This window comes from Curcuma longa, chromosome 11 (genome assembly GCF_044706935.1).
Source record: "Curcuma longa cultivar G26 ecotype Majalengka, Jawa Barat chromosome 11, ITB_CL_G26_1.1, whole genome shotgun sequence".
NCBI classification, from domain to species: Eukaryota; Viridiplantae; Streptophyta; class Magnoliopsida; order Zingiberales; family Zingiberaceae; genus Curcuma; species Curcuma longa.
In genome coordinates, this window is record NC_133871.1 from 14,103,847 (window position 1) to 14,129,524 (window position 25,678).

Consider the following 25,678-nt stretch of genomic DNA (forward strand, 5'->3'; position numbering starts at 1 on the left):
CTTTCACTTGGTAATTGCATGCACTAGAAAATCATCAACTGTTAGTGTCGAGTCGCGCGAAAAGCATTTTGTTGGCAAATCGCAATCACTAAGCATCTTCCATCACCTCATTGTAATCGTTGAAGGTCCTGGCCATGGAGAACATGCCTTGGCATCTTCCATCTTTATTTCTTTCACTTCATACATTCTGTCCGAGATCATCATACAATCTGTTTCCAGCTTAAAACGAAATCAATATATAAACAAATCCCCCACAAACTTTGCTGCTTAAATGATACTCGATATATACTCAACAGAATGCCATTACAATTACCCACTCCAGGGCGAAGATATTGATAGCACAATCAAATAAAAATGTATTGAACAGAAGCATAATATCCAAGAAGAATATTTACCAGGGACTATTTCCTACTCCAATAAAATAGTGTCCAATTCTTACTACAGTGTCCAATTCTTACTGAGCTAGAACCTTTGCCTCCTAATAGGAGATTAAAAGATACAAATTTAACAAAAAACAAAGTCATTGAACATATGTAGATTTCATGCATCGTATTTGCAGAGGTCCTCAAAACCCATGTACTCATTATGCTCAATTTTTTCAATCATGTTGATAATACCAAAACCACCTGGAGTAAACAGAGACAGACATCAGCACAAACAAAATGATTTGTCTGTAAAACATAATAAGAATATATGCATAACAAGTGTGTTAAGTTGTGCATCAGTATATATGCTTAGTTTGATAGAAAAATAGGTTCGACATAAACAAAACCTCTAGGTTTCACTCACCTAAAGTGATGGCGCTAATAAAGATTGTTGAAGCGAGAATGAAGATGATAAGAGACGCCCTCCCGATTAAAAGAACCAGTCTCCTGACTACATGTTGCCCCACAAAGGCAGCAACTGTGGCCACAAGGAGAAAGTAGGCAGCTGCATAATCATAAGCAATTTTTTTTTCAGTGGAGCTCATTCACATATTCCTTTTGTAATTACAGCAAAATGCTGAGTCATAGTACCATATGGGACTGGAAAACGTTTTAGAAGGTAGTATTCAACAACCGACATGGATGAGGAGAAAGTCATGGCAAAAGTTGCTGTTGCACTAGAAACCTGTAAAGTTTTCATAGTCAGGTTTCATTGAAGATCAAATATGAAGTATTCTGTGGTATGTCTAAAAACCTAAAATACGAAGGAGTTGCTTTCTTTTTTCCTTTGTTTTTTTCTTGACAAACTGATATAAGTGAACAAGAGCATTCAATCAGATACCATTAGCATTAAGGAATTGCTAGCTAATTGCTAACGGCAAGAAAATTCGCTTGCGCATTTCTAAGAAAGCAACACGTGTTTTCCCCTTGCAATCATTCTATTCAGTATGCCATTTATTTATATGACCAGTTTATTCCATAAATGAGATTGAAGGAAATAATTTTAAGCACAATTTGGAAATTAAAGAAGCCTGCTGAATTGAATTTTACTGCAGTAAAGATGAAGAAGACTGAAAGGATATAAAAATGAAATGATTCCTGCAAGTGCGGTAAAGGGAAATGAATTCCACATGATTTGTTTAGCCATTAGGTATAATGTTGTGGTATTGCTATATATTAGGGTTGCAATTGAACATAATCTCTACAAGGGGTTAAGAAGCCAGTTCTCTATAATATGCTAAAAATGAGTACTCATGTTCTATTTATTGAATAAATTGTGCGACTAGATTATGGTAATAACAATCTCCCTAGTTGAGCTCTGTAAAAGCTCAAGCTAAGATAGGCCGAAAAATTATTTTAATAAAAAAATTTACACAAGCTCAAAAAGATAAACCAACATATTTGAACATAATCAAGCTTAACTCCGATTGGCTTGTTTGCAATCCTACTATATGTAAGTGCAATGCCCACTTTTTATTGTCTAAAATTGTTCTTTTACTTGTGATTTCAAACCAACTAGTTGGAGCATATCTCACAAAGCTAATCATTAGTAAAAACATCAAGGTGATAGCAAATCACCTGAGGAGGGATGCCGAGTTCCAAGAATAATGGACCCAAAATAAAGCCACCTCCTAGACCAAGCAGTCCGCCTACTATACCGCCAATCACTCCAGAAAAGCAGTATACCAACAATTGGCTTACTTTTAAGTTTGAACCTTGAACTCCCGTGGAGGCAATCACTCTTTCCCCTCTGTACAAACCAATTCCTTCATACATAGAAACTGAGATTGAGATGGGTATCTGCCAGAAAATAGAGAAATAATTTCGTAAATATCGCAAATGACAAATAACTAAAGGGAAAGGAAAAAAATGGAAAATCCATCATACCTGTAGGAAGTTTAATATCCAATACCATGTGGAACAGGTAGCTGTAGAGTTCTATGAAAAAGGAAAAGTGGCTTCAGTCACCTAACTTTAGAGTCACAAAGCTGTACTGTAGACCATGCCGCAAGTCTCTTACCTTTGCAATTTGTAGTGCAAGAAATGACATCCATACAAACACAAGCAGGCCGAGCTCCTTCCAGTATATATTTTGAAGAATTGGAACCTGCATTTAGAGACATGAAGTCCCGTAAATTAGAGTTAGCGAGTTTGGAAGATGGAAGCATGGATTTCACAAATGTGCTGGAATATATACTACCTCAAGTTCTGTTGTCACTGCAGCACCTTTTTGTTCATTGTTAGTAGGAGTCATAGGAAGAGGTTCATACTCGATGTTTTCGCTCTCTTCAACAAAGATGACATTTATATTGAGCGACCTACCTTCAAAAACAAAGAACATTGTATCAACATTTATGTATCCTTACCACTGGGTACCAAGCGTTTAGCAGCCTCCTGAAATAATAAACAAGCAGATGAGAGTTAATGAGTTGCACAATATTGATTGAAAATTAAAAGGATTTTACCCTTTTAAGAATTGTCTCCAGTTTCCATGTGTCAACACCTTTCATGAAAGCCTTGGTCGAGGTCCCTAGTTGTTCCAGCCAAAGGGCATCAGAAACGATCTTTCATCTTTAACAGAAGAGAATGATCATCCACATTGAATGATAAATTACCAATAAATAGGACAATTAGGAGGACCGTGACCATCCAATCAGGAAAGACAACATTAAAAATGACGCCGATACTGATCCCTAGCATAAGCATGGGTTGAATGAGCAAAGCTAGATCATAGTCAATGACGGGCATACGTAAAGATGGATGCCTCAACTTAAGGTTGTAGTAAACAGTAGAACCCGCTGCACCCATAATCATGCCTGCCCATAAACATTAAGATTTCATTACTCGAGAAATTAAAGAGTTCACCCTGTCACGTAACCATACAAAAATCAGTGGCATAAAAAATACATGCCACAAAAACACAATGGTTAACAATGAAACAAAAGGAATGCATAGAAATCCAAAAGACATTGATTTGGGGTTAAAATTCCTTACACTTTGACATTGCTGTAGCAGACTTGGGATCAAAACCAACGATGAGAGCAAGCATGGGCACGAAAATTCCACCCCCACCAACGCCCCCGACGCTACCAAACGCTGCTCCAAAGAACCCTATCATGGAACCCACCACGATTTTCCACCCGAATTCCATGGGCTGTCGCCAAAAAATAAGGGGAAAAGGCTTCATTAATCACAAAACTTGATCGATCTTATGCGAACAACCAACCAGACCAGAGAAATAATGCAGAAAGTTTACCGGCCAAACAGGTTTGTAAGAATTTTTATCAGTCTGCCATAGAAAAAGAAGCAACTTTGCAACATAATTAGATTGCATATCCTCTTCCTGAACACTCTTTGTCCCCCTCAACCCTTCAATTCCAATGCTCCGGTCCGACGACACCACCGCTAACAATACCAAGAGGCAAAATAATATAAGCACGGCCGCCGACCCCAACCTTCCCGGCCATTTCCATTCCATCTGCACGGTTCCTCACCTTTTCTCGTTCGCCGTGGTCTTGCACGCCGACAGATATGAACTTTGGCTACAAACGCAACGGAAGATCCTAGCTTTTGCCTTACTGGCAGGTTATATCAAATGCCTAAATAAAAACATCAACGTTATGGGATTACGACCTATTTCGCCCCTTCCATAATAGCAAATCGCCGAGCAAGGAACAGAATAAGGAACTCCAAGGGTGAGAAAGGGAGGATATGAGGATGGCAGAGGCCAGGCGACACCCTCGGGGAGCGAGCAGCGAGGTTTAACAAGAGGGTGTGTGCGTCAATGGGCGGAGATTACCATGCTTTCTGCGCGCATATATCGCGATCTGTTCGGCGCCGCGAAGGCGACGAACGAAGAACCGTTCAGTTCGGAAAGATGCTGTTGCTTACAGTGCATTTCCATCCTTGTTCTAAATATGGACAACATTAATAATTTTCAGGCCAATCCTGTATTTTATAAAATTATTCGCTCGATCATTACCAATACCATTCCGAAAAAATTCATTCAACCCCTCAGAGTTTACCTTAATTCAGAACATGCCGCCGGAGCATGGGAAAAGCTGTTATTGTAGCGACCAACAAGCTTGAAAGCAAATCCAATTAAGAAAATATATATACCTGGAAAATCATAGTAAGAGAAATCCAGACTTGAATATTGAACTTGGAAAAGAAAGATAAGAAAAAAAAAAAGAGTCAACAGGACATTACCATCCCTTAATTTGAGACAAAGTGAAATCTTCTCCACCGCTCCACAAATTCTATTTTTCAGTTTCATAAAACAGAAAGAAAATTTGTTTAGCAAATAAATATTTGTGAAAAGAGAAATATTAATAGCACAAGATCTTGTCAGTCAGACTTTGACTTACAATTTATTATTCTGACAGCCTGACAGCACTGCTTGATTTCACAGGCAGGTAAAGGAAATTGAGAATAGCGACGTTACGATTCTGTTCTGTTTAAATTATGTATAATTTTAATTATGAAATTATTAAATAATTATATAATTAAAATTATGAGATATATAATATAATTTAATATTATTTTATTAAAATTTTTATTTAAGAAGAATAAAATCTTAATATTTACTATATTATCTTTAATTTAATTTATTTTTAAATAAAATAAATTAAATTAATAATATTAATATTAATAAATATATTCATAATATATAAGAAAATAAATATAATTTATTTATAATTTTTAAAATTTAAAATCAATTTTTATATATATTAATAAAATAATTATTTTAATAAATAATTCATTAAATTAATAAATATAATTCATTAATTTATTTTTTAAATTTAAAATAAATATATATATATTTTAAAAATATTGTCTATTTTAAAAATACATTACGTGAGGTGCCACATCTGCCTCACGTGATATTTTAAAAACTAATATTGTATTATGTCGATCTTCCATTTTTCAGCAGAGCACCGATGATTTATCAGACGGAGGTTAGTTATATTTTTATTTTAATATCACGAGTCGATCTCTCCTATAAATAAATGTCTACTTTGACAAATACATTCACAGGACGAGTTTTGTGATTAATTATTTTCGGCTTATTGGCCGGCCCAGTTTGCAATGGATGCCCACTGCAGCAGAAGAAATAATGCTGGGCTTCGTCAGACGGACCGTGATCGGGCTTTGGTACTTGATGCCTACCATGTCCTGCTGTCTACACCTGGCGATGGCGAAGTTTAAAATTTTCAAACCAATTTGTTTAAATTGGCTTAGTCGAATATCATTGTCGATGGTCAGTTTAAAATAATTTTCCCAACTGTTTAAATTTAGAAATAATTGTAATTAAGTGATCAAGTCATGCCGTGTCGCCGTGTGCAATGCTGTCAGTGCTTTTATTATGTAACAAATTCACAATAAAATAGTCAACGTTCATTATAGTAAAAATTTATTATATTATGCGTGCGAGTAGAGTTAAAAAGACATTAATAAATTATTTAAAAAACAAAAAGTATATCAAAAGCATGCAGCTCTTAGAGTAGGTTCGACTTCTCCGACGCGAGCAAGACACCAACTCACGCATTCAGCCACCCAAAGAATCAAACTTTGCTGAGAAAATCGAGTGACAAAACGCCAAATCTCTCGGCTCATCGTCCTAACCAACGCAAATCCTATCCACCTCCACCCACCCTGCCACCCATCGCCGCCCCCCCCCCCCCCCCCCCCCCCCCCCCCGCCCCTCCCCGCAATACATAGCCTCGCCACCTTCAGGTTCTTCGATTTTTGAGAGTAGGGATTGGACTAGTGCGCGAGGAGCAGTGAGGAATCAATGGACGGCGCCCGCGAGATGAAGCACCTGGTGAAGGTGGAGGAGGGGCGGGAGGCCGTCGACGGCCGCCCCTCGGTCGGACCCGCCTACCGCAGCGCCTTCGCCAAGGAGGGCTTCCCCCCGCCCGTCCCCGGCATCCACTGCTGCTGGGACATCTTCCGGTACGCCCGCCGTCGTCCTTGATTACTGATCCTTCTCGATTCGTTTCTTGCCCAAAGAAACTAATTTTTTTGGGCATAAAGTTAAGATGCTGGTGAGATTGATTGGGGTTGTGTCATTTTTATTCGATTAATTTAGCTTGTCTGCTGAGAAATTTCCCGGGAACAACATGCTTGGCCGTCGCGAGGTCGTTGCTGGGAAGGTTGGGCATTCATTTGTTACTTCAAGTGTGTTGATTGTTTTAATTTGTCATGGCTTTTGCTCTGTTTCGTTTGCAGGCGGGTAAGTATGTTTGGATGACTTATAAAGAGGTGTATGGCACTGTCATCAAACTCGGGGCTTCCATCAGGAGCTGTGGGATCGAACTGGTTAGAGCGCATGACATTATTTTTTATTCTTGGACATTATTTAATAATTTTATAATATTAATATCAAATAAATCTTATTATGATAACTTAATATTTTAATATCAAATTATTTATATAAATATAAACATAACTCTGTTATATTATTTTTTATAATTTTATTAGTAAAAATTCTATAATAATATTTTATTTTTATTTTTATATCATTATCTTGTGGCTATTTTTATTATATTAAATATACTCATATTTAGTGTTTGTTCCTATAGCGTTAAATATGTTTTTCTAATCATTGGTGTTTATTATTATTATTTTTTTACGGAAAGTAATTTTCCCGATGCCCCCTCAGAAAAATAATTTCAAGAAGGTAGTGCATTGGTAAAATGCACCTTGAACTTTTGCTTTTCTTACACTTTGCATCTCAAAATGCGTTGAGGCCTAAAATCACTTTGCTTATGCACTCTCCCACACCCATCATAAGAGCTTTATTAACTAAGTCAAGTTAGTTGATCATGAGTTCCTAACAAAATGATATTCTCCTTGGTTACAAGAACCTGCACAAGCAACATCAGCATATCCAATCTGTCTTTGTTCCATTTGGTGCCTCTTCATGGGATGAACACATAGTGACAATGGTTTATGCAACATGCTACAAAGCTTTTGCCTGTTTTAGGCACCAAATTGTTGACACATTACAAATCTCATGATTGTATTTTTTGAGAAGTTGTTTATCAACTTTAGTTTACACTTGGAATTTTTGGTATGATTACATTGATTTGATTATGAAAATTGTCCAAATTCACCATGTGACATTTCAATCTCTTGAACAGGGTGGTCGTTGTGGTATATACGGTGCTAATTGTTCTGAGTGGGTTATTAGTATGCAGGTAAAATTGTTTATAATTTTAGTATATCTAATATTAACAGTCAGCTATATTCTTCTGAAATGCTTCTACTGTAACTTAGCCTTCATGCGCTTTGATTGTTGCAAAGACATTTAGGTATATGCGTTCTAGACAAAGCTTCATTTCTAATAAATGACAAAGTTATTGTGAACAGGAATAGCTTCATAAGCATATTGAAATTTCTTTTTATTTTATGTCATGTTTCAAATTTTAGGCTTGCAATGCACATGGAATTTACTGCGTTCCTTTGTACGACACACTTGGTAAGTATGACTCCTTTTGTAATAGATTTCAATTTCATAGTTGGTTACTAAAGTTAGTGTTTTAGATATGTTGATTGAAGCATATATACTATAAGTATTAGCTGCTTGTTGAAATTTGTATTTATAATATTCCTTGTATCTTGTGTTGGTCAAAGGTGCTGGTGCAGTAGAATTTATTTTATGCCATGCAGAGGTTCAGATTGCTTTTGTAGAAGAAAAGAAGATAGCAGAGGTACTTCTACATTTGTGTTAACTTATGAAGTAGTTTTGCTTTGCATGATAAAATTTATGATATTTCACACTCATGAATTTGATATCTAGTATTGTCAGTGTAAATATGTCAATGAAGAAGGCCTAATATGCTAACTATTTTGAAGATCACCTAATTCTATTGTTTCTTGGCTCAGAAATTATACCCATACCTAATTGATTACAGTGTCAGATTTCCCATATTAATGATATTATCATTTTTTGGTCATTATTCTATGTAATCATTCAAAGTGCTAGATTTCACTTTTCTATTACGCCTGCTAATCCACTAGTCAAGGATTTACCTTTATGTATTCCATGAAGTTGTTTTTACTGGCCTTGCGAATGGCATATACCACGAGTTATTAACCTGAAAATTGTTGTATTATGTGCACTTGAACTTACTACTGAAATCCCAGTGATCAATTTTCCAGGTGCTGAAAACTCTTCATAATTCCTCCAAATTTTTGAGAAGTAAGTTGGTCTACCAAACTAGTTTCACAATTAAGGTTTTTGATACATTGTGTTGATTAGGTTATTGATTATTCTCAGCAATTGTTAGCTTCGGTAAGGTCACCCCTAAAGAAAAAGAAGTAGTTGAAAACTTTGGCTTGGCGATATTTGAATGGGATGAGTTCTTGTGCTTGGTAAGTTAAGTTTAACTCATGCTTGAGGTTTATCACAGATCTTCTAATGATGATCTTCCCCACGTGAAGGATTTAATTTCCCTATTTATGGATCATTTTCAATGAATTTGTTTCACAGACGACTCTTGTCTTCCTACAAAGCAAAAGTCTTAATTATCTATATTACTGGTTGTTATGGTCTTATGAGCATTATGTCATATGTTTATTATTAGTAATTTTTTTATTTTCTTTGATTAATTAATGCTAAATAGCTGATGCATGATAATGAATACTTCTCAGCTTGTCAGCCAGCTCCTTCCTGAGTTCAATTTATAATATTCTTCCAATGTGGTATCATTATTTATCATTGAAATGGCTTGTTTACCTCATATCTCTAGATTATTTGTATCTTTTTCTGTAGTTTTAATAGCTTTTTATTTGTTTGTGTGACATTATTAAAGATTCATTAATCATAGGAAAAGAGATCATACAATCATTTGTTGTAAAATGTTTTATTTAGTTTCTGCTCAGATTGACTCAGTCACTTTTCATTGAGGAACATTTGTTCTCTCATTGATGTGGTATATTTAAATCAAATTTCCCATGTTCTTATCTATGTTTGTTAGATGTCTTGATCTTGTCTATGTTTTTAAATGTAAGTTCAATATAGACTTAAGAACCTCGCTATTTACGACTGCTACATACAGGGATGCGATACACAATTTGATCTTCCTGTAAAGAAGATGGATGATATATGCACAATTATGTATACTAGTGGCACAACCGGTGACCCCAAGGGTGTATTGATATCAAACAAGAACATAATTACCCTTATCTCTGGTGTAGATCAACTTCTTCTTTGTGTGAATGAGCAGGTAATTGACTTTATAAATTATTCCTGTATTCACCGTGCAATTTTCTTTGGTTCCATCTAATACCTTATTTCTCCTGTTTTTGAATCCTTAAAGTTGCATGAAGATGATGTATATATATCGTATCTTCCCCTTGCACATATATTTGACCGAGTGATTGAGGAGATGTTCATTTACTGTGGGGCTTCAATAGGATTTTGGCGCGGAGTAAGTCTTTCAGCTCAAGGCTGTACCTTGACTAAAAGTAGCCTTCAGTTACATTAAGTTATTTATATTCAGGATGTCAAATTATTGGTTGAAGACATTGGTGAATTGAAACCAACAGTCTTTTGTGCTGTTCCTCGAGTGCTTGACCGCATTTTTACAGGTACTTGGTGAATGTTTATATTATTCATTGTGTTGTATGAACTGTAATTCATTGAAATATTTTGAAATTTGGTTCTTATTATTAATGGTTATTCTAGATCTATGTATTTGTATTTGTATTTTATATCCTGTAACTTTCAAGTATGAAATTCTGCCTTACTCGATATGTCCACTCGTTTCACAGGGCTGCAAACCAAGATTTCATCAGGAGGCATACTGAAGAAGACATTATTTAACCTCTCATACAAATAGTAAGTTATTTTCTTCTTATGGCACTAATATGATTCTCCTGTTTGAGTATACATTTAGACCATCTTACAACTGTACATGTGACTCTCACCATATACAGTTCACAGAAAGGCTCCTTAATCCATCTCGAGCTTTTTCATTACACCTCTCCTCTCCAATGTTCAATCAAATTTGCAATCTTAAAATGGATGCACAAACAATCGAGGATTTTTTACTGTTCTTTCTTTCTTTTGCGCCTTGTTTGTTCAATTGTTGCTTTTGGCTTCAAGAGTACAGGAGTAAGACTTCAAGGAGTTTGCAACTGAAAAACTACATAGTGAACCCTTCTTGTTGAAGAGTACAACACTGTCCATTGAGTTGTTTGCCTTTGTGTGTGTGTGTGTTTGTTTTTCAGTTTTTAGTTATCCAATTTTTTATCGTATTGTTTTTACTTTTTTGGTTATGCATTTACATCTGGAGTGTTGCAGCAAACTTTACAACATGATGCAAGGAAGTAAGCATGACAAGGCAGCTACAATTTGCGATAGATTGGTATTCAACAAGGTGATTTGAATGATCAGTAGATTTTGCTACCATGAAGTGTACTTTTCTGAATTTTTGCTACTAGTAGTCCCAATACTTCCCAATAGTATAGGAAGAGGAAGATCCATATAGTTGACCCCACTTGGTAGGATAAAAGCTTTGGTTGTTGTTGTTGTAGTAGTCCTAATACTTATTCTTATATGTTTACTGAAGAACTTTAACTTATTCACAGGTAAAACAAGGGCTTGGGGGAAATGTACGACTCATCCTATCTGGAGCTGCTCCTCTAGCGACCCACGTAGAACAATTTCTAAGAGTAGTGACATGTGCACACGTTGTGCAAGGATATGGTATAAAAAGTGTTGAAGTTTGAAACATTAACAAAGTTTAGAAACCTTTAATTTTTTGAAGTTAAATTAAAGGATTTGGTAGTTCATAAAATTTTAATCTAGAATAATATCAAGGTTGAACTATTACAAAGTTCACATTATGGTAATTACAATGCTGAGTATGTTAACTATTGGTGCTAAGATTTGTAGCTAATTTACTTTCTTTTTGAAATAAAATTTGAATGTTAGGTCTTACAGAAACATGTGCTGGGACATTTGTGGCATTACCTAATGATTTTTCGATGGTCGGAACTGTGGGGCCACCTGTGCCAAATGTCGATGTGCGGTTGGAGTCAGTCCCTGAAATGAACTATGATGCTCTTTCGGAGGTTCCTCGTGGAGAAATATGCATCAAAGGAGATACATTGTTTGCAGGATACTACAAAAGAGAAGACCTCACAAAAGAAGTTATGACTGATGGATGGTTTCATACAGGTTTGTCTTGGCATCCTTACTGGGTATATGTATCATGTAAATTTTCTGTTTTCGGTGTTCATTGTCACAAACCAAACAAGAACATGAAATTTTATAGATGTCATGTTTTTTGTTTTCAGGTGACATTGGCGAGTGGCAGCCTGATGGGAGTATGAAGATCATAGATAGAAAGAAAAATATTTTTAAACTTTCACAGGGAGAATATGTTGCTGTTGAAAATTTGGAGAACATATATGGCCTTGTACCAGATATTGATTCGGTACGTCTCTTTTCTGGTAGCAATTGACAAAGGACTATTCTTGTATATATTGTTACTGCATTTTTGCAATTTTGCTTCAAATGTTTAAAAACATCTTCAACTTGTATTCTTTTACATGAAATATTTATCTCTTTCGTGATTGTTCACATGGTTCAGTCAACATGTAAGTAAAACTGTTTCTGACCGAGTAAAAAACTGAAGTAAATCAAATAAAGATTTGTGTTGAATTGACACACACACACACAAATTGTGATTGCTTGTCACATATTGTACCAAAAATATAATTCATCCTCATGGTTATTATTTTTCTAATTTCCATTTGATTAGCTTGCATCTCAGGCACATGAACCTGAAAATTATGGGATCATAGGGAAAAATTTATGATTGATTTACATTGCATCTCAATAACTCGTTTCAGATATGGATCTACGGAAATAGTTTTGAGTCGGTTCTCGTTGCTATAGTCAACCCCAATATGCAAGCTCTTGAACAATGGGCTCTAGCGAATGGTATTACTGGGGATTTTACCGTGCTCTGTCAAAATCAGAAGGCAAAAGAATACATTTTGGGCGAGTTAATGAAGATTGGTAAAGGAAAGAAGGTGAGTTTCTTGCCTTGTCTACGTATTAGTTTTTCAGATGCAATATTTGTTATTGGATCTCACATTCTCGCAGTTGAAAGGCTTTGAGCTTATTAAAGCTGTTCACCTTGATCCAATACCGTTCGATATGGAACGTGACCTACTTACCCCAACATACAAAAAGAAGAGGTCACAGCTACTAAAGTATTATAAGGTACAAATCTTTCTTTTCCACCCGTCTTGGAACATGGAAAAAGTTGTGCGAGTCACAATATCATGTGCTATGTTCTCAAACTCTACGATAAGTCTCACCTATATTTATGTTTTGATCTCAATGCTAATGCAATTTGTTTACTTTACAGAGTGTCATTGATGACCTATACAAAAGCTTGAAGTGAACATAGTGGCATAACAGTTCATGGCATTAGCGCAACAAATCATAGGTTTTTCGCAAAGAGATTATATGGTTCAGCTGGAACTTAATGGCTATGGTGCTTCTGTTTCACCAGGTGATATTGATAACATGTTCTTGGAGTTATCAGAATTATGTCGATTCCAAAGAAATTGAAAACATTCGCAACGAAGCAGCTGTGCTTATATTGATGTACTCTAATTGTTTATCTATCTCCTTCGCATGCAAGTTAAAATTGTTATACTTATTAGTTACTGCCTTTTGTGTGTTTTAATGTCCGACCCAGTTTCGCCTTGTCCTCTAGATTCTACTCCAGAAGCTTGAGTCTGTGGGCAAATCCATGCGTGACGACAGATTGGGTTCGTTGTTCTATAAAATTTATTTATTTTTAAAATACTCTTCAAAGTTTTGAAATCGCTAAGTGCGTTTCAGAGTTTTTACTTTTATCACTTTACCCATCATTTATCCAAATTTAGTTGAGGGTCACGATTGTGTATAAGTATTGTACGATTTCACAGATTATTTTTTATGGTCGCTCCTTCAATATTTTCTTCTCTATCATTTCATTAATTTGGTGATCCATATAATATTCCTCTCACATTCGTTAATAACTGGTCTCTTCTTCACAACAATCTTCTTCTTGGATTGAGATTTCAGCTAACCGCGGTCCCTATTTCAACCACTGGGCACCTCACACCAACTTGTAGGTAAGGTAATCAATCCTCAACACCACCAGCATGGACATCAAAAACTGCTGGCACTGTGCCTAGTGTTGCGTTGCTCCCTGTAAACCGTTGAGGACCGCTCAATTATCCATCTTCCTGACCAACAATATAATCATGCAGTTAACGAGCATTGCTAGCACACACAAAGCTCCCGAATTGAGCAGCTAGAGCTCGGGGTGGTCTTAACTCTTGTTTGTGCATCATCGCAGATCCTTCACTCAATCAATGTCTACCTTCGCCCAATTGTTAGGCACGGACCTGCCGACCTGGAGGCTGGAGCCACCACTTCCCTTCCAGTTCCAGATTTGGTTGGCCGGCCATTCCCATTCTATGAACCACCAAATAATTGAATGATCCAAGCCTAAATGGTAAACAGAAAGTCCGATCCATTTACGTTTGACAATCCGCTTCCGCTATATTTAATCATAAAGGCATCCATTGAATTGAATGCTTGGGATAGAATCTAGATAACGGGAAGATTTCGGGAATTAACGGGTACGGAGACCGACATACCGGTACGCTACGGTGGCTACTGGCACCAACTAACCTCGTTCTCGGCTTTGCCTTGTGCCGACCCAACAATTATTTCGAGCGAAAACTAAAACCGAGACCAAAAAGGAACCAGTCCGCCACCTGCTCCTCTTCTTTCTCCACCATCTCCCCCTTTTCCTCTCTTCCTTAGATTTCCGATCATCGTCACGACGATCTGCCCCCGGCGGCCTCGGATCCAGGAGTTCTTAGATCGGGAGGTTGTATTCAGGTGACTACCTTTCTGTCCTTTCGTTTAGCTTGGTTTGTTATTTGGGATCCTTTCTATAAATGTTCTCCTATTTCTTCCGCCTCGATGTTTAAGTTATGATTGAAAAGAGCGCTGCTGGAGTTTTAATCATCGATCGATGCAGTCTTTATGATGAAGCGAATTGATGTCTTAAAGGTGCAATTTTTGAAGGAAAAAAGAAAAACTGGGTGGTCTCTTCATTTCCTCCCTTGCTAAACATTACATTTATGATTTTTTTTTTCATCCTTTTCTTTGCATGATTTTCTTGTACGGCGGGTGATCAGAAATATAGATGGTATATAATGCTGTCTTAAGTGGCTTTATCAAGCGCTCGGAGAACCTGGAACGTTCGACTTCAAAGGAACAAGGGTGGAAAGAGGGTTTGGGACCTCCTTGAGATAAGAATTTGGCTTGAGGCTTTCAAGGATGATGGTGGATTCAGGTCTAGCTGTGGAGTGTGGAGCTGGCGCCAATGTATCCCCTGAAAAGGATCGTGGAGTAAATGGCGATTACTCAAGTGGAGGATGGAAAAGGTAGGCTGTAACCAATGGGTTGTACTCTCCATATGATCATTTTGTATATAAAAGTGCTGCCTTAGTTGATTATTCTTTCTGTGCAATAAAACTACTTTGTTTATATTCTCTTTGTAAATATGTTTGAGAGTTATTTCAGTACTTCCATGATTCCATATGGAACACCCCAAAACTGCCACATGCATATTTTCTAAGACATAAATTCTTCTCCCTTATTCTAGCTCAGTAAGATGAGAAAATTTTGGCGCATAAATATAATCTCAGTTTTTATTTTTTACTATTTATTGAACTTTCCTATGCCACACAAGGCGGCTTTTGCAAGTGGCACAAATGAAACTGTTGACACCATTTTTGTCAATGTAAATATCAATAACAAAGTATTATCACATTGTATGATTGTGCAGATTTCTGAAATTTGGTGTGCTCATCATATACCTCTTTTTATTAACGAAGATTTAAGATTGTTGAATGAATGAGTCAAAATTTTATGCATTTAGGAATTAATATGCACAAATTGTAGTTTAGCAACAATGAGTATATCAAGATGAATGTACAAGGTTACTAGAAAAGATAAAATCAAAGTACCTGATGTTTGGGAATAATTTTGTTTAGTTCAATGGTATAAGGAGAGAAAATATGTTGAAATGGTATGGTCATATTCAAAGACGAGTATAATAGACAAGTTGAATTGATCGGAGTTTATTGTGATAAGTAGAGGGAAGACCAGAAAAACTCTATATAATGTGATTAGAAATTAGAAGTGATTTGAATATCTAGATATTACTAGTGGTATTGCCTTAGAATTCAATTGTGGGATAAAATACATGTAGTGAAACCCAAGTACATGGGACTCACAGATGTCAGTACCTTTCTTTGGACATTGGCTATGCCTTCACTAGGGATTCCTAGAGGAAGGACATATGGGCAATACAAATAATGAGCGCAGGAACTTTCGTATTTTTTCTTTATGTTTCTCAGTTACAACCAGCAGTAAATTTCAACTATCTAACCTCAATACTTTTGGACTAAAATATCTCACTCTATGTCCTGGAAATTCCTTATAATAAGCATATTATCTGGATTTTGTGTATATATTTCATCTTAAGGATTGTTTGCAGTGCGGATGCAAGTTGGCAGTGTGGATATGCCAGCTTTAAGGGGAAAAGACCAAGCATGGAAGATAACTATGATCATAAATCAGTGGAAATTGATGGAAAATTGATCAGCCTTTTTGGAATATTTGATGGTTTTGTTCATTCTATATATAATTTTTTTTTTTAATTTCTAGTTATTTTTGAGCATGTAGTATTGTCATGTAGACAATTTCTATCACAGGACACGGTGGTTCACGTGCTTCTGAATATTTGAAGGAACACCTGTTCAACAGCCTAACAAAGCATCCGCTACTCATGGTGGATACAAAAGTTGCTATAAGTACTAACATTCTTGTCAAGTTGCTAATTGGTTTTGTAGTCTTCTATAGGCAATTTTCTGTTCTGTCTTTTTCAATCTGTTCAGCTTTCTACTCTAAATTTGCAGGTGAAACATTTAAAAGAACTGATTCAGACTTCCTAGCATCCGAAAGCAATACTGCCAGAGATGATGGTTCGACAGCCTCTACTGCTGTTCTGATAGGCAAACAATTATTTGTAGCTAATGTAGGTGATTCACGTGCTGTAATATGTAAGGCAGGAAAAGGTGACTACAATCTTGATCCTTCTTTCTTTCCTTTCTTTTTACTGGAAGTATGGTGTCAGAAAGATTTATTTTTGTAAACCTGCACTATACAGCACTTACTAATTATAGCACTAGGCACAAAAGAGGATATCTGATGAGATTAACATATCCCTCGTCAGTCCCAAGAAGGATTGACATTGGTGTTTGTTTTAATCATTGCTATGGAACCTGATTAATTGGTGATTCACATGTAACTTGTCAATTCCATTGCTGAAACTGCTTTTTAATATCTCTTCCAAGAGATGTTAATAACTGATACCGTTTAAATAGTTAATTAATTAATTTCTTAATGAGTTTATGTAAAACTTGCTACTATCTTAGCATGCTATTGATTAAATTATTGTGGGCATTTTCAAAATGATAAATAAATTCAATAGTTTACAAAGATAAATTAATTAGAGTTGAAAGTGAGAGATAGGACAGGAAAAGAAAATTTGTGTTAATCTAACTGAAAGTGATTATATATTATCAGTGGTATAGTCTTGCATAGACTTTAATGTAGGGATAAGATTCATGTAGTTGATCATAAATGGTGCTAACAGGCTTGAGTCTTTATATGATGTATGTGTCTGTTTGCAATCTACTTATCATCTGTATTTTCTGCAGGCATTTGATTCCTTCTATGGAAGAAGAGATTGCCATGCTTACTGTTTTTAGGAAAAGATCTATATGATTCCTATAAACTTAAATACAACCTTAAACAAATTACTTAATCTGAAAAATCAAAGTTTTTTTTAAAATTAATATTGTGAGTTTCATAAATTTTGTACTCTTTGTTGGTTAATTACAATCACATACTGGATGGTAACAATTTACAAATGTGTAAAAGAAATATACCATTAATGGTGTACAGATTTAAGTATCTGTTATCCAAAATTTTCATGTAGCTTGACACTAACTGATATATGCTACAGCATACTATGCACTTCGGTTCTCACTTTATATTTCAGTTTCATGTTTCATCGCTCTCCTGATTTTACCATGTAAAATACCTATCCTTCACAAGCAGTTAAACTAAATAATCCTTGGTTGTAGCAATTCCTCTCTCTGACGATCACAAACCGAATAGAAGCGATGAGCGCAAGAGAATTGAGGATGCTGGAGGAATTGTCATGTGGGCTGGTGAGTCTGCTAGCGTTTTGGAAATAGGTTTTCTGACGTTGTCATTGTGATTACAACTTTAGCAGCCCTGCAGTTTGGGGTTAATCACAATCAGGAAAACAGTTCTTTTAAATATCGTCACAGAGGTTCCTGCTCTTTATTCTGCAATGTGACATCTCTTCATGAAATCAGTCCATTAATTGCATTATGATTATTTTTTGAAGGAAACAGGTTGCATTCAAATTGAAAATTGACTTTGGTCGATTGTGTACACTCATAGGTACCTGGAGGGTCGGAGGCATATTAGCAATGTCTCGAGCATTTGGCAACCGCCTTCTGAAACAATTTGTTCTAGCAGAGCCAGAGATTCAGGTATTCCATTGTACTGCAGAAACTTAGCTGAACTTTTCCCGCATGGCCTTTTTAGTTCTATAAGATTTGTGCACATATTTTATGGTTCCGAGATTGTCTAATATTATAATAACAAGATGATTACCCACACCTGCTGTAAGAGAGGGAGGGAGGGGAGCACAGAAAAGCCTCCGCATGGGTGCTGGCCAGAGATGGGGGAGGGGCTGTGCACAACTCAAAGGGAAAACTTTGGAAGAAAAAAGAGAAGAAAAAACTCTTACGTCGGATTTTATTTCCTTCTAAGAATGCCATGTGGCATACTGAGCTAATAAAATGGGCACACTGTAATATATAGTATAATAGTGACAATGCTGATCTTTGCATAAGCAATACATCATGAAATAACTTCCAAGAAGTTTGCATGCTATGTTGTATGTTCCATAAATCTCTGGTACATTAGCAATCCGTGAGACTGTATGCATTTGCAAAAACATAACATAACCTAACCATTTTTTGCAACTTACTCTATCCTTCTGTCAGGAACAACTGGTGGATGAAGAGTTGGAATTCCTGGTTTTGGCTAGTGATGGGCTTTGGGACGTCATGCCAAACGAGGTTAGATCCACTTGTTTGAAAAATATTTATCAGAATATCTTTGGCCATTTTAATTTCTGCTGTAAATTTGAGGAGCTCGTTGCTGACCATGACTTTTTTTTCTTTTCATTTTCTAATTCCACCTCTGGAGGATAGCTGCTTTGTTAATACTCGCTGCATCACCTGTTTTTTCAAGGGTTATCTTTAAGCAAAATGCATATTTGAAGATGAATTTTATCCTATGTTGCTTTGTGCTTCATGAAGTCATTGTTGCTATAACGCGGTTGCATTACTGTAGGCAGTATTACTGTCTTGTTCATTGCTACTTTTAGTAATTATGGGTCCATTTTCAACGCTACAGGATGCAGTTTCACTTGTGAGAATGGAAGAGGAACCGGAAGCTGCCGCTAGGAAGTTGACAGAGACTGCTTTCGCGCGTGGCAGTTCGGACAACATTACATGCATTGTTGTTCGATTCCTTCATGGCAGAATGGAAGTTAGTTCATTATCAGTGACTCAAGATCAATGCGTTCCATGTGGAGGCTCTCAGGACGGTTGTTGAGATGCAAGTAAAAGAAAACCTATTGTGATCTATCAGATATCGTGCTGCGCCTGCCAAGCAGTTAAGTATTCATTTTTGTCCTGAGTCTATCAGTAGTACTATTTGTTTTCCTAGCTCCATTCATTAATTTATTTTTCGAGTTAAAAGAAAAGAAATTTCCAAAAACATTTTGATGATTAATTTGTTGAATGCTCGTTTTCCCCTTGTCAAATTGGCCCAAACGATATTTGTCACCAGCATTCTTTCAGGCCAGTACGCCTGTTGTTACAAGTATATTACAAAGTTGTGAAAGAGCAGTTCAAAAAACAGTAATAATTGAATCGTAGGCAATCCAACAAATTTCCTCGTCAAATTTAATCGCTCCTCTCATCGGGAGGAGGAGGATCATAAGTAGAAGGCTGGAGTGGTTGTCAGTGGAGGGCATCTTGATCAGGTGCCACTTGTGAGCGCGAACAGGCGGTCGTGAACGATTACAACTAGGCGAGGATTGATCATGCAATAAATTAATGCAGGCAGTTGTAAGCAGAGAGGCGAGAAGGTAATCCAACTTCACGGTCATGTTCCATCAGCAAAATAAAAGAAAATAATCAATCTTTCCAATAAAAATCTAAAAAAAATAAACATAACCTTAGATTATAATCCAACTATAACTAGTATGCATATGCAACATTGTCACTATTTTTCTGCGAGTATAATATCAAAATTCATTAAAAATATATGACGAGGAAGTTGATGATTACAAAAAAAAAAATATCTTATATACAGGCATGCATGGTACGAACGCCGAACGCATCAAATTGTGGGTCAGATGTATCGACGAAGGTAGTCGACTCGAGTCGGATGCTTCAGCTTCAGGAGTGCCTTCAGCTCATGCTTCCTGACCATCTCTCTCGATATATTGAGATTCCCTGCAACCTCTCCTAAGGTTCTTTCTCCCTTGCCATCGAGTCCATATCTTTGTCGAAGCACCAAGCTCTCCTTCGGTTTAAGTGAATCCAGCTGAAGAATCAAACAAGTTTCCGATTACTCACCGACTAGTTTTTCCATAAGCTGTTGTAGTTTCACAAGCTGTTTAATTAATAAAACTTACCACGTCGTCCAGAGCTAGTCGTAAAAGCGCAGGTTGTCTATGCTTGTCGCCTCCAACTCCATCTATATCAGTAATACCATTGATGAATTCTTCTTGTGTTACGATATGCTTCGCATGGAGCGAAAACACTGGTCTTGATGTCTTCACCACATCATTGTATCTTTCTACTGAGATTCTTACTCGATCGGCTATCTCTTTTTCAGTAGGTTGCCTTCCCAGCTCAAAAGATAGTTCCAGTTTACCCTTCTGGATTCCTTGTCTGACCTGCACGATCAGTAAATTAGTCCCAAACCCGGTAAGCTGCAAATTCAAAACAGTGATCTGAGATTTGCATTCACAACTTAGTGTGATCGTACCGACTCAATCCCGAAAGGAACTTTTGTGAAGCTTGCAAGGGTCATTGATCGGATAATGGAATGTCGGATCCAAAAGAGGCCGTATGTGGACAGACGGAAGCCGCGCCTGGGCTCAAACCGATCAATGGCAGTGATGAGACCTCTGGCTCCAGCTTGACAAAATTCTTGGAACTTATGTCCAGTTGCAATCTCTGGATAATACTTGTTGATTACGAATAAAACCAGCCTGAGGTTGTGCTGCAACAGTATGAAGTGGGTGTTAATAATTCTTGAGGAAATACTCTGGAACAATTCAAGAACATATCTAAATAGGTAAACTAGAGTTAAAATGTTATTCAATCATGATTTTTTTTTTTTTAAAGTTACTAGAGTTAAAATGCAATGGATTAAAGTAGCTTAATATGTAAACTAGAGTTAATGCAGACAGTCATAATGCAGACAACAGTTGCAATGGATTATTATTCTAGAACAATTCAACAACGTAGCTTAATATGTAAACTAGAGTTAAATGCTATTCAATCATAAAAAGCTTTAAAAGTTAAAAAGTTTACAGTCATAATCATGTAGATAACAGTCGCAAGGGATAATTAAAGTAGTTCATGTAATCTAATTTCTGTTTAATGAGTGCACTGAACACAGAATGTAACCAAATCTAAAAGATCCTGCAAAGCACTAAAAATTTGCAAACTGTATTTTTTTTTCTTTTTATTTAAAAAAATGGACACCTTGATTAGCTTGTTCCTTGCAGCTTGACCAACTTCTAAATGCCTTCTTAATAGTGGCACACTGGTGTTAACTGCATCTGCAAGCTTGCCGTCAGTTGGTTCCCTCTTCAGATCCTTAGACAACTCCTCCTTCACTTGCAGTATTGCCTATTGTTAACAAGGCCAGATAATTTTAATCAATAATCCCCAAAAGCAAATAACATGAATCTCTACCAAGGTTTAACGTGCCATTGTGTATCAGAGTTAAGTCGGAGATCGACTTAGTTTGATTGTATGACCCTCTTTCACTTACCTTGTTGATCTCTAAATATAAAACAACAAATTATAAAAATAAACCCAGCAACTTGATTAATAGTTATCGTTTATTGATACCAAAATAATAAATTTCAATCACCAACACTTGTAAGAACTTAAAATCATCCATCACTAAGCTAGAGATGCATACAGTAAAGAATGTTATCTTTAAATCCAATCATCCATCACTAAGACGGAGGAAGAAGTTCGAGTAGGAATCTTTATGAAATGGATAACTCACGGGGAAAAGGGAAAATCTTACCTTCATAGGTTGCATCGACTTGAAAAGCCATGTATGCTCAACCGAGCTAAGAACTGGTGGTATCTTAACCCTCTTCCAATCCAAGCTGTTCAAATCGGTGGAAATTGAGTACTCCCTCACTAATTCCTCCTCGTCCTCCTTCAAATCCCTCCTCTTCCGGCCGCTATTCACCTCCATGCTCTCCTCCTCCTTTCTCTGCCTCAAACTCACTCTTTCCTGGAGTCCTAACCTTTTCGCCCTCTTCTTGTTCCTGACTACATTCCCCATCCCCTTCGCCTCCCAGTCCGTGAAATCCTCCGGGCTGAGCTTGTAGATGTTCTCGAGCGCGGCGGCGACCTCGTCGTAGCCCGGATCGCGGGTACAAGCATCAGCGGAGACGACGTCGCCGTTACCTCTCTTGGGTCGTTTACCGGGACTCTTCTTCGTTTCCTTCACGGAAGGGGAAACGACGGCCTCGGAGCACTTGGGGCTGGGGCCTCCTTTGAAGGCCAAGACGACGAATGGCCGACGTAGCGGCGGCGAGCGGCGGACCGCGAGCCCACAGGCGCCAAAGGCCGATCGGGAGGCAGAGCTAGGGACAGCGACGACTCCCATGGAGACACGAGATTGCCGGCGCTATTTCGGTGTTGCTTCGACGGCTGTATGGTTGCTCTCCGATCAGCAGGAGGAGACGTGGCGAGAAGGGGAGCAGGAGAGGGAGCAAGATATGTTTGGTTCCGTGGTTAGCACAGTGGGCACGTGGAAGAATTTCATTAGTCAAGGGATATTTCCCGCGAATCTTCAGCCGGTCAGGTCGAAGGCACACGTAATACGGTTCTTAGGCCCATCGAAATTGTAATTTTTTTGTGGTTTTTAAAAATTTTCAAGTCTATGAGGGACAAGGAGTCCGTTAGGCAATTTAAATGATAAGACTAAGTTGATTCAAAATTTTTAAATATAATTATTTTTTATTAAATTAATTAGATTTCTTTAGTATATATTAAAGAGTAGAAAAGAAGGAAATTTCAAAATTTTGAGTTAAGAATGTACATGATTTTTATTTTTATATAGATTAGGTTCAGTTGATGATAATTGATAATGAAGTTACATCCCAAATTTTGGGTTCTAAATGTGAACCCAAATTTTCTTATAAATGTAGTCTTGTTATCAAAATTATTATGGGAACTTTCATTTTATCAAAATACTTCCTGAAAATTTAGATTTTGGACATATTTATCTTGAAAATTTATCTCTTTAATGAAGTAGCATCTACAGTTTGGAAATCATCAAGATATGGTCTTAGAAATTTATCGCATAAAAAATGTTTGATAATGTTTAGTAATATTATTTGTCTTTGACGATTCATATTTCTGTAATGGTAGTTTGAGCTACGATCAATGAACAAAACTATAATGTTGGATTTTCCGGGGAAATAAAGAATATTCAGTTATACTTTTTAAGAAAAAAATAGAGAAATCAAACAAATGCAACTTTAATTGTATCTTTTCAACAAAAAGCATTTCATGATAAAGTTTAGTGATATATTTCAAATCTGGACAATCAATATTCCTGAAGTAAATAACATACCAAGTAATTGCAATCTACTTAACAACATTCGTTGGTCTTTTATCAACAACTAATATCTTTTTCAGACTATTATCTGCATCCTTTTTCTGAAACAAAACAACTGGTATAAAGATTCTTATACTAAACTTTACATCACTCTTCCTTCTTTAGCTTCACTTTACAAACAAAACCATCATAGATGAGGCCATGGCGGAGTGGTTCTTGCCTCCTCAATGAGCATCCTTATGTCTTCCAAGCTTTGGGGGGCTTCGTCAGGCTCACAATGGTAAAACCTCATCTGGACCTCTTCGGTCATCGCTGGAGGCAACAGCCTTAGAAACCAAGGAGGCTTCTTTATTTCAGCAATTGTTATTCTCTGTAAATATATACCTTTTGATGAGTAACTAAAGAACTGAAATTGAAGTAGTTTGCTTTTGAGGCTTTCAGAACTACTACCTTTGACGGATCGACAACAAAAATCCTGGATAATAAATCCTTGCAACTCTTAGTGGCAAGCTCAGGAATCGGATAATTAGCTGAAACTATGTTCTGCAATTAATAAAATTAAACATCAGAATATCCATGGTATAAAAACTTACACATTGATGAATTTTAGTAACAAGAAAGCCAACAAGTACCTGATAGGTATCTGCAATGCCCGAGCCATCGAAAGGAAATTTCCCAACCAAATTGACATCGTATATAGAGTGACTCCACACGACCAGACATCAGCCATCTGCCATAACGTATATCGAATACTTCAGACTATTATCATACATTACTTACAAGTATCTTCAGATGAACATTTGAGAGCAAAAATAGAATGGCAAGATGAGATCGAAATTTGACCTTGCCATCTTATTGTTTCCCTTTCATGATCTCAGGACTGAGGTAGGATAGCAGCAATCCCTTTCTCAAGAGTGTCGCGAGTGAATCAACTGTTGATAAGATGAAGACGAAGCATTTAAGGAGATGTTCGATTGAGTCGGCTAGTAATTAGACCACGCAAGAAAATGAATTTCATTAGAGAATCCGAAGTCGCCAATCTTGACGCGCAGCACCCAGCTGCCTTCGAGTATGGCATTCTCCGGTTTGAGATCTTGGTGGCAAACACCCTGCAATATTTTGGTACGTTTAGTGATCTTGTAATTTGTAAAGGTTTGATTTTTATTTTGTATGGAAGGTGATCTTGAGGGGTTTTAACCTTCAACCTTGAAATGGCAGTAGCTGACGGCGTTGATCAGTTGCTGAAAAAAATATCTCGACTGCACATTTAAACTAAAAGGTGAGATGTTAATTCAAAAACCTTTTCAGGATTGTATGAGACACAGCATCATAGCTGCAATGGTATCAAATACAAACTACCAATTTACAATTGTTTTTAAAAATAAAAACTCTGATGAACAAATTAAACAATTCAAATTTCTATCACAAAGGAAAACTGTTGAGTTCTTAGCAAGAGTTGTGGAAAGAAAGGAAAACCTCGTCTTCGTTGAATCTCTGGCACAGCTCTATGCGAGGATAGAGTTCGCCGCCGCCGGCGTACTCCATCGCGATCACCAGATGCGTTGGCGTCAACAACTACTGAAGAAACAAACTGGAAATGAGTCAAATATAGCAAATTTCGGGACGAACAATAAGCAGAAGACGATCACAAACCTTTTCGAATTGGATGGCATTGGGATGGAAAAGCGACATGCGGTTTATGATTTCCCTCTCACGATTCTTATAGATCTGCTACGCCAGAATCGGAGAGGACGACGGAATTAGGGATTCGTTCGAAATCGCGTCGAGAAACTAAAAAAAAGGACACCAAATCGTACCTTTTCGCCGCGGGGGACGAACATCATGGCGAGCCGCTCCCCGGTCTTCTTGTTCTTCATCACTCGGGCGACACCGAATTTTCCGGAGCCGAGAGTCTTCACGATCTCGTACCTCTCCATTGATGACTGACTTCTCGAAGCAGCAGTGTGGATCGATGGGAAGCCTGAGGGGAGAAGAAGACGGTGCTTGGACTGGAAGCAGACCAAAGCGTTGTGCTACTCACCGCCTCCGTTTGCTATTTATAACTGGGGATGCCTTGAAGAAAGGAAACGTCAGACTTGAACTTGATTGATTGCATTCCTAACCAGAACTGAAGTCGATATACATTTGAATA

The 25,678-nt window shown here is 37.1% G+C and overlaps 4 protein-coding genes and 1 pseudogene across 6 annotated transcripts; 2 read left to right on the forward strand and 3 right to left on the reverse strand.

Annotated features, from left to right (window-relative positions):
• Positions 1–404: 404 nt before the first annotated feature.
• LOC141840549 (sulfite exporter TauE/SafE family protein 3-like) lies at positions 405–3,903 on the reverse strand. Its single transcript, XM_074728572.1, has 12 exons — positions 3,682–3,903; positions 3,420–3,579; positions 3,041–3,241; positions 2,891–2,955; positions 2,792–2,819; positions 2,626–2,711; positions 2,446–2,532; positions 2,313–2,363; positions 2,004–2,225; positions 1,017–1,110; positions 790–930; positions 405–626 (listed from the first exon to the last, which is right to left on the reverse strand). Exons 1-12 carry the CDS (start codon positions 3,901–3,903, stop codon positions 541–543), a joined length of 1,443 nt encoding a protein of 480 aa, XP_074584673.1. The 3' UTR covers positions 405–540.
• A 2,246-nt stretch (positions 3,904–6,149) lies between these two features.
• LOC141839692 (long chain acyl-CoA synthetase 4-like) lies at positions 6,150–13,121 on the forward strand. The gene is made up of 19 exons (XM_074727500.1): positions 6,150–6,380; positions 6,517–6,580; positions 6,657–6,746; positions 7,571–7,627; positions 7,860–7,908; positions 8,064–8,140; positions 8,592–8,631; positions 8,710–8,804; positions 9,491–9,658; positions 9,752–9,862; positions 9,935–10,022; positions 10,206–10,272; positions 10,738–10,813; positions 11,025–11,142; positions 11,371–11,616; positions 11,736–11,875; positions 12,294–12,476; positions 12,550–12,669; positions 12,818–13,121. The coding sequence occupies exons 1-19, from the start codon at positions 6,220–6,222 to the stop codon at positions 12,851–12,853; spliced, it is 1,986 nt and encodes a 661-aa protein (XP_074583601.1). The 5' UTR covers positions 6,150–6,219; the 3' UTR covers positions 12,854–13,121.
• A 1,075-nt stretch (positions 13,122–14,196) lies between these two features.
• LOC141839208 (putative protein phosphatase 2C 52) lies at positions 14,197–19,444 on the forward strand. 3 transcript variants are annotated; one of them, XM_074726904.1, is made up of 10 exons: positions 14,197–14,352; positions 14,446–14,526; positions 14,655–14,903; positions 16,022–16,149; positions 16,239–16,337; positions 16,443–16,601; positions 17,676–17,762; positions 18,022–18,113; positions 18,633–18,707; positions 19,048–19,444. In XM_074726904.1, the coding sequence occupies exons 3-10, from the start codon at positions 14,797–14,799 to the stop codon at positions 19,246–19,248; spliced, it is 948 nt and encodes a 315-aa protein (XP_074583005.1). In that variant the 5' UTR covers positions 14,197–14,352; positions 14,446–14,526; positions 14,655–14,796; the 3' UTR covers positions 19,249–19,444. The 3 variants fall into 3 exon arrangements, with proteins under 3 accessions (XP_074583005.1, XP_074583004.1, XP_074583006.1); XM_074726903.1 differs by lacking the exon at positions 14,446–14,526; XM_074726905.1 differs by lacking the exon at positions 14,197–14,352 and having other exon boundaries at positions 14,368–14,526.
• Positions 19,445–19,848: 404 nt separating this feature from the next.
• Positions 19,849–22,625, reverse strand: LOC141840922 (RNA polymerase sigma factor sigE, chloroplastic/mitochondrial-like). The gene is made up of 5 exons (XM_074729024.1): positions 21,976–22,625; positions 21,420–21,566; positions 20,695–20,931; positions 20,339–20,602; positions 19,849–20,247 (listed from the first exon to the last, which is right to left on the reverse strand). The coding sequence occupies exons 1-5, from the start codon at positions 22,567–22,569 to the stop codon at positions 20,053–20,055; spliced, it is 1,437 nt and encodes a 478-aa protein (XP_074585125.1). The 5' UTR covers positions 22,570–22,625; the 3' UTR covers positions 19,849–20,052.
• Positions 22,626–23,699: 1,074 nt separating this feature from the next.
• LOC141839209 (serine/threonine-protein kinase SAPK6-like) lies at positions 23,700–25,463 on the reverse strand (annotated as a pseudogene).
• Positions 25,464–25,678: the final 215 nt, after the last annotated feature.